The sequence below is a fragment of the Nematolebias whitei genome, chromosome 3, assembly GCF_014905685.2.
Source record: "Nematolebias whitei isolate Nwh7 chromosome 3, NemWhi1, whole genome shotgun sequence".
Classification (NCBI taxonomy): Eukaryota; Metazoa; Chordata; class Actinopteri; order Cyprinodontiformes; family Rivulidae; genus Nematolebias; species Nematolebias whitei.
Window position 1 is genome coordinate 6,894,525 of NC_056500.1, and position 8,801 is coordinate 6,903,325.

The 8,801-nt window shown below is 36.2% G+C and overlaps 1 protein-coding gene across 1 annotated transcript in view; it reads right to left on the reverse strand.

Annotated features, from left to right (window-relative positions):
• Nucleotides 1-7,642, reverse strand: part of brinp3a.2 (bone morphogenetic protein/retinoic acid inducible neural-specific 3a, tandem duplicate 2) — a 40,826-nt gene extending 33,184 nt beyond the window's left edge. Inside the window, exon 1 of the mRNA XM_037674475.1 lies at nucleotides 7,411-7,642. Coding sequence (XP_037530403.1) covers nucleotides 7,411-7,631 — 221 coding nt within the window. The 5' untranslated portion in view covers nucleotides 7,632-7,642. The remainder of the gene's footprint in view (nucleotides 1-7,410) is intronic.
• Nucleotides 7,643-8,801: the final 1,159 nt, after the last annotated feature.

Here is an 8,801-nt window from a genome sequence, read left to right on the forward strand (position 1 = left end):
ATATATATATATATATATATATATATATATATACATACATAAACTAAATAAACTGATACATTGTAAAAATATATTTTTTAATGCATTTTAAAGTTTTTTTGTTTGTTTGTTTGGACAATACTGAAATATTGCCAATGTAATTTGCCTGCATTTATAAATTAAATTTAAGTGAGATGCAAAGTAGAAGCTAGGAATTTAATAAAGCTGACTCTGAACGTGGGGGGGGGGGGGGGGGGTAATAAAAAAATATATAAAAAAAAAAAAAACTGTGTCCATTAACTTATAAAAACAGGAAGTTCTATTAAGACAAGACTTTATACTTTATTCAATTAGAGATTAGAAATTTGGCTTTGAGGCAAAAAAAAACAAAAACAAAGCTTATTATTATTATTATTATTATTATTATTATTATTATTATTATTGTTGTTGTTGTTGTTGTTGTTATTGTTGTTGTTGTTATTGTTGTTATTATTAGTAGTATTATTAGTATTATTATTAATAATAACAGCCATTTTAATGCAGAGGACAACTTCCAGGTACCTGAAGGGGTTTCATGAGAGGAGATGTGAATGAATCAAAAACTGCAATGCTGGAATATTAAGAAGCACTGCGCAGGGAGCCTGCTTTAAAAGTCTCACCTTAACTTTGTTCAGAGCATGTGCACGTTCCCCTGTGGTTTACTTGTACCTCGTATTAGAAGCGACGCACATCAAACAGAAACTTGCTTTCTTTTGATCAAGTCAACTTCAGAAGGTACTGTATGTTCTTTGGATTGTTAAAAAAAATTTAAAAAAAACTTCCATGTAATTAATTTAGTCATGCTGTTATAGATGATGATTTTATTGATGAATGCATTTAGAGACAGGACACGCGAATCCAATTAAAATTAGGAGATTAAAGCTCATCTTTGTCTAGACTTTTATTTATTTTGATTTTTTTTTCTAATCCAAACTCATTGCAGTGCCTACTCATGTCCCTGCTGAGCGTACCTTTAGGTGATTTTAACGTGTTGTTTTTTTTACAATAGCTATTGAACTGATAGTCAGTTTGCTCAAAATGTACCTAGAAAGTGGTATTGTATGCAGGATCAAAAGGGGGGAAATGTATATTCATGACATAGTTAGAAAATCTTCAAATTTCTGCTGCACAGAGGTGTGTGAGCATATGTTATGCAATATTAAATTGCAATAAAATAAAATGTATTTTAAGATTTGCAGCCAGGACAAAATAAGAACACCCAACTGTTCTGGCATTTGAGACAATTTGCACAGTTCATTCCTTAAATACATTTCCCCATAACAAAACTCTGAAAACAAATCAAATGTTGGATTATCAAGCGTTCATGTGGGAGCAATATCATGCTAGTGTGACTTTGTGAGAGTGTTGTAAATTGTACAAACGCATCGTGGATGATGTGCTGCAGAGAGGTTGCAATCATCAGTTCCCAATAAAAAATAAATCCTACCAAGCATTTTGAAAGCAAACATCTGTGCAAAGGAATCAGCGGAAAGCTCAAACTCGATAAGACATATGTGGTGTGTAAAACCTGCCTCACAAAACCTTGATATGTGAGCCATAGAATGTGTGTTATATCGTCTTCAACCTAAACTCGGTAATCTTAAGGAACACAGGTCTGACCTGTCAGTGAATAATTTATAAGGTATAGTCAACTTCCCCCTCCAAGACAGTGGGGAAGAAGATGGTCTCCATACAAAGAACAGAGTGTGTTTCTTTAGCACATTTCTTATAGAATTAGACGTTCTCAGGTGGGTCGGTTGAACATTAATACTAATAAAAGATGCAGCTTTTTAAATTAGATGCAGTTTTTTTTTTTAATGATTATATGATTTATTTTCCCCTCAAGAGACATAAAGACTGAACTCGTTTTTGGGGAAAATTAATCTAAAGACGTGAGTTGTCACTTAGACTCATAAAAATATAGAATTGTTCGAATTAGCAGAAATCTTAATATGCAAGACATTAGGGTGTTAGTTTTATTTCACCTGCACCCCTCTGCAAGGATCACCACAGCAAGCAAACTGGCATGAAGGATATGGCAAATGTTTTGTGCCAGATGTCTTTCCTGATAAAACTTAGGCTTGAACCCTCAGCTTCACCACCACTGCACTGACCGCAAAGCTGCTGCAGCCCTAAGCTATTATGATGTGTTCAACCCTAAAGTGGTTAAACTGCAAGGACAAGTAGAGAAATTGCAGTTCCTGCAAAAAATGTAGTGTACATGAGTATGGCTGAATAACTTGCTGAAAAAACAGCTGAAATTAGCTAAAAAAAAAAAAAAAAACATACTGGGATAGCTGAAATGGAAGAACAAGCCAATGATAGCAGAAGAAAGCAGAACTATCACAATCTGGTTTAAATGAGCAGAAACTGGCACACAAAAAAAGTAAATTAGCTAAAAAAGGGCTGAAATTGGCACAACAAACATGGCTGAAAAGTAGCTAAAAAGGCAGAAAGAAGCTTACATTACCAGAAGGAAGTGGAGAGAGCAGTGTGCCCACTTAGCATGAAAGAAGCTGAAATTAGCACAAAAAAGTGGAAATTATCCCAAAAAAGGCAGATATTTGTTAAAAAAACCACAAAAAAAAAACAGCTGAATAGTCGCTTAAAAAACAAAAAATAAGCTTAAATTACCAAAAGGATGTGGAGAAAGCACAGCAGTGTTTAATTTGGCTGATAGAGGCAGAACTTACAACAAAAAAAGTGGAAATTGTTTGGAAAAGGCTGACATATGCGACAAACAAACAAAAAAAAAAAAAAAGAGAAGCTAAAAATGTAGGAAAAAGCTTAAATTACCAGAAGGAAGTGGAGAGAGAACAAGTGTGTCCAATCAGAATGAAAGAAGCTGAAATTAGCACAAAAAAGTGAAATTATTTTGGGGAAAAAAAAAAAAAACGACTAAAAATTTAAAAAGCAGAAATGAACTAGTGGAGATAAGTGGAGATAGTGGAAATAAGCAAGTGGAGAGAACACTTTTTTTGATGAATTAGGTTGAAAAAAGTTGAAATGTGTGCAAAAAACTCTGGAATTAGATGAAAAAGCTAAAATTGGCACAAAATCAGCAAAGATAATTTCAACCTTTATTTAGACAGGTTGATCCCATTGAGCCTCAAGTACTCATTTACAAAAGAGACTTGATTTCAACAAAGAGTGATGACAGTGATGACAAATAGTAGCTGAAATAGTAGGAAAAAAGGTTAAACTGGCAGAAATAAGCTGACATGAGCATAATAAGGTGAAATAGTCAGAAATAAGTTAGACGAAGCGCTAACATAATGCAGTTAGCAGATTAAAGCTGAAAAAAAAAAAAAAGAAAACACCTGAATCAATGAAAGCAGCTGAAAGAAATGTTTAAGTTTGCACAAGGAAGCTGAAAGAAGCTGAAGCAGAACAAAATGTGAAAGGAGCAGTAAAAGTTTGTAAACGAATCTAAAGATATGAAGGATGTAACATGAGCTCAATTCATTTTCTATGAGATAAAAACGGCAGAAAAGGTTAAATATTCCTAAAAGCTACAGTTGCACCAATACCAAAAGTCATAGCAGGATAGTCCTGAAAGAGCTGAATGTTTTGATTCATGATTTGTTGAAATTGTTTGAAAACTAACTATAATTGTGTTGAATAATGTATGGAAGAAAAATGGATCAAAATAGAGTGAATGCTTCATAACCATTCACACAATAAATAATCTTACATCTAAATGTATTTTTGAGCTATTTTATTCTGATGAGTGTTTTATTCCGTTTTTTTTTGTTTGTTTTTTTTATATGCAGCATTATTAAATATATTCAGAGCAACAGATGTCAGCAAACATTGACTTGTATGTTGAGACACTTATCTTTTTAATTTAATTTTATAATTAATAAAACAGTATTTGTAGAACTTTATTCAGTGGCTTTAGACTATAACTAACAAAAAATAAGAAACTTGAAACACAAACTATATTATGTGATCACAATATCGTAAAACAATGTTGCACAAACCTTAATACTGCTTGTCATGAGTTATTTCATAAAACCTGAAAAGCAAACGTCATTAAAGAACGCGCTCAGATCAGCTGTTTGTGAAGACTCGTGCTCAGACACTGCTGTGCGGTTCAAATCCAGACAGAACAGGTAGAACTGGCACAGTGAATCATCCTCCCTTGAGAACATACGTCAGTAAGCCTGATTTACTTTTAAAATGAAACAATTCTATAGAATTTACTTGTGAACCACATCCAGGAGCGAGCACCCAAAATCATCACATTTCACCCACCCCGGCACTAAAGAAGGCTGCTGTTTGCCAAAACAGAAACAATCCTACAGCTGTCTGCACCGGTTTGTGAGATTGAACGGGACTGAATCCAACTGAATTCAATTTGGGAAGATTTACTGGCTATTTACTTTTTTAGGTTAGTTTTTCCTTTTAATATCAACACTATTAATCAGTGCCACATTGTGGTAATCTAGAGGGCTTCAAACACAACCTTGCAGCTGACAGAAGCCTCTCAGGGGATTCTGTGATAATGCAGAGTAATAAGTACTAAGAGCTCACTAATCACTTGGCCACATGATAAGACTATTAATCTTGCCGCCCATGAAGCTCAGCTCCAATGGACCTCAGCCATTTGCCAGAGAAGGAAATATTAAAAAGCTCTAACACGGCTACTGATCACAGAAGCTATAAAACATCCTTGCAACGATCCATAGATGTCAAGAACCCTGTCTATCAATTTCCACAAACCCAGACAACATCCACCTCGGTGACGATGGAAATGATTCATGACACAATCTTCACTAATTCGCTTGTATTCCGATACCTCAGACTGCGTTGCCTTTGTGACAAATCTTTTCTTGTACAGCTGTAATCAACATATGTCATTTGACCAAATGATCGGGTGAATCCAGGAGGCTTTAGGACCGAACGAAAAGTAATATACAGCCAGCTGAAAGCAACAAACAGCCATGCACCCTGTGATTCAGTCGGGGTATGCCAGATTGTGTGAACCTTTTGTGCATGACAACACAGGCCAAGTAATGCAGGCTGTCAGCCACTCAAGCAAGAAGAGGATTTTCATGAAGCATACAGTACGTGTGCAGTATAGCTGTGGATGTTTGCTCTTGTGACATTTGAATGTAAAAAAAAAGGATCTTGAAAAGCAAACGCAGCTAGAAAGTGTTCATTTATTTAATTAACTGTGCTTTAATAAAAACTAGGTAAGTGTACTTGGCATTAAAGTGGCTAAAAATGATGTTGAATATTTAAAATAAAGCCCTGTGATGGACTTACGACCCGTCCAGGGTGTACCCCGCCCCTCACACACCGATTGCTGGACATGAGCACCGGCGACACTCGTGACCCAAAATGGAAGAAGCAGGTAAAAAGATAATGGATGGATGTATGGATTTAAAATAAAAAGGTAAATAAATGTATGTGTGCGTTCAATCATTTGTTAAATCCTCCTTATCCTGTTCGGGACTGTAAGCGGGTCATGACAGCAATCTGCTCAAGAGTGCACCCTGGACTGATTGGCCGTCCACCAAAGAGCCTTTTCTCTTATCACACATCTACGTCAGTGAACTGATGATTAGCATGTGGTGATTACATGAAATATGCAGAATCAAAAAACACTATCTTTTTGAAACAATAGGTACAATAAAATAAAATAGCATCTGGGTAATTTGCTTAAAGTTTGTCACATAAAGTTATATATGCCAATAACAGAAATAAAATTATAGTTAAACTCACTGCATGAACTCATGCTGGAATTGGATATATCTGAGGTCCATTGCCCTTCACCAGCAGTGGACGTGAACAGCTAAACGCAGGACAGAAGACTAAAGTAACTCCATATAACAGTTTGACATTCCAGGCAATGGCCCACGCTGTCCATTACTGTGACGAAGTGTAAAGTGAAGCAAAACATTTTGCTTTAAAAGGCTGTATCAGATTATTCATCCTCTTAACTGTAAAATGGATTAAAAAAAAGTTGAATAGAATGTTTCATACATATAGCGGCTTTAGAATACCAGTAATACTTTGTAAATGTGCAGGATAAATTGGGTTTGTTGCAGATGTTCAAGTCAGAGAAATCATATTAAATAGAAACAACACTTCTAAGATAAGAAAAATATTAAAAATAATAAATAAATATAGGTCCTATTAATAACCAAATCTGAAATACAAAGTACTTTACTTGCCACGGTACACGTTGCAGCACCATATAAGTCGCATCAGTCCAAATATGTCTAACAATGTGAAAAAAAAAAAAAAACATTAATAAGTTGCATCTATTATGCGTCACCGCTGACAACCTGGAAATGTGGGCCGGTGTTGCGATAAAAATCGATTGGCTGCCAAGTGGCAGCCGTGGGAGCGTGCACGGGAGGACTTTAACAAGAATTTTACAAGGTTAACACTTAAAAACAAGTATTTGTTTGCTCCAAATTATAGCAAAGGTGCATCTCAGTCTAACTTTTCCTTAATAAATGCACTTTAACGATCAAATCAGCTGCATTTCAAAAAATGATTTGCGGCTGCGGGAGTGCGCAGAGGGACGACTCGCTGTGCATTTAGTCAAAATGAACAAGATTAAGACCTAAAAACAATTATTTGTTTGCTTGACATTATAGTAAAGGTGCATCTTAGTTTACCTTTTACTTAATAAAAACACTTTAATGGTCAAATCTGCTGATTTAATGTTTGCTCCAGGAGTTATGGATCGAGACAAAAGTGGCTTGGTATGGCAAGCCAAGTGTCTCATTAATAGTCACTTTTGCCTGTTAATGAGAAACTTGGCTTGCCATATAGGTCGAGGGCCCTCTAGTGGCTAAAAATTGTAGTGTTCAATATTTCCCATGTTAGAATGAATGAAATCATCAGATCTCAGCCAAAAATTGGGTTATAAATATGGGGTTAAAAAAAAAAAAAAAAAAAAAAAGAATATTAGTAACTTTGGTGTATAAGTTGCAGGACTTGCAAATTTATGCAAAAAGGTGCAACTTATACAGCGAAAAATGCAGTACTAGTATGCAGAGTATGATGCATTTGTGAATGTTTGTGTAGTGCATAAGTCATGTTTGAGTTTCTGACAAATGGAGGGGATATTTGTAAAGTCACTGACTCTGTCCAGGAACCAGTTAAGTTTGGACAACAATCTCCTCCCTGTCCCTGTTGTGCCTTTTATACTATAAAGACTAACTTGTGATTTAAATAGCCATGTATGTTTAAGTTAAAGTATTGTAAGCACATACTGTAAAAGCAGATCCAAACTGCACACTGTTGATTTATCAAAGTACAACTTCAGAGATGATTCGATGCAGATGTGGAAGATTTGCTAACTGTTTAATGGAGGTGCAGTGATGATTGGAAGCATGGAAAGTGTCTCTTCGTCTCTTGTTTATAGCTTACCTGTATATCTTGTATCTGGTGGAGAAGCCTTGCCGGTTCTTCTCCACAAAGTCAATGTACTCTGGCGAGTGGTGGAACGGTCCCTTATCCGAAAGGAGCCAGTCCAGAGGTCCCCCGGGTTTGTCATTAGGGAGGCCGGATGCTGCTACCGTTGCCGTTGCACCGGATCGTAAACACACCCAGCAATGAAGGCTGAGGCTGATGATGCCCCATAGAGCCATCAGCAATGGAGAAGGAGAGGGATAGAGGGCGGTGTTAGTGGTGGGGGCCGTTCAGCAGACAAACACACTGGTCATTAGCTGGCTCCTCCACTGGGATAACATGGGGACCTTCATCACCTCAGTGGCCCCCAAACACCTAAAAACAGACACAGCATTAGGGATAAAAAGAAACACCTACATATACTGCGGGAGACACAAAAGACAAAAACAAACAATATTTTAACAGATTTGTCCGAAATAGAGTCAGTCAGGAGCAAATTTTAATCACTGCTATGAAAGATACATAGATACATAAATAAATAAATTAATTAATTAATAAGACAGAAAAAAAAAACAATGATCGTGTGCTGTGTGGGCAAAACAAAGCTGTTTTTGTTTGTTTTTTTTCCCTTTAATGTGACTTTTTTCCCTCTTTCGGCAGACCCTTCTTCAGGGTTCACCACAGCAAATTAACTTGCACAAAAACTTGGCAATTATTTTTTACGCAGGATGCCCATCCTGATGCAACCACGGACCACCGAGCTACCACAGGCCTCTGTGTGGAGAAGATAGCTGCTATCTAGGGCACCCATGGGAGCAGATGGTGGGGGTTAAGGGCCTTGCTCAAGGGCCCAGAGTGCGGCAAATGAGGGTGGAGACAGGTGTGGGTGCTTCACCTATTCCACCCACATTTTGATGTTGTCAGTACCGGGAGTTGAACCGGCAATCTTCCAATCACAGGCCCTCCTTCTCTAATCTCTTTGCCACCACTCCCACAAATGTGATTATGTGTCGACTAATAATGTTTAATAAAACAACTTGAGATCCATTTTGTTGTTAATACTGTTTCCAGTCAGTTAATCTTAAGAAACTAAAAGAGAATGGAGCAAGAATACAAATTATCCCCCATAAAACAGCGACTGTTTCATGACACAAGCTGGTTGGCTTCTCTACACACTCATGATTCTGAAAAGTATCTACAACCATAAGTGGTTCAGATTTGTCATTTTGTTTAACTGAATCGCTAAAATTAAATAGCTTTAAATGATGATAATAAAAAAAAAATACGTGTCATGAAAACAACAAATTGCTTAAATTTCCATTCAATTTGCATCTATCAATTTATTCACAATGTCAAAATAATTATATATATATATATATATATATATATATATATATATATATATATAT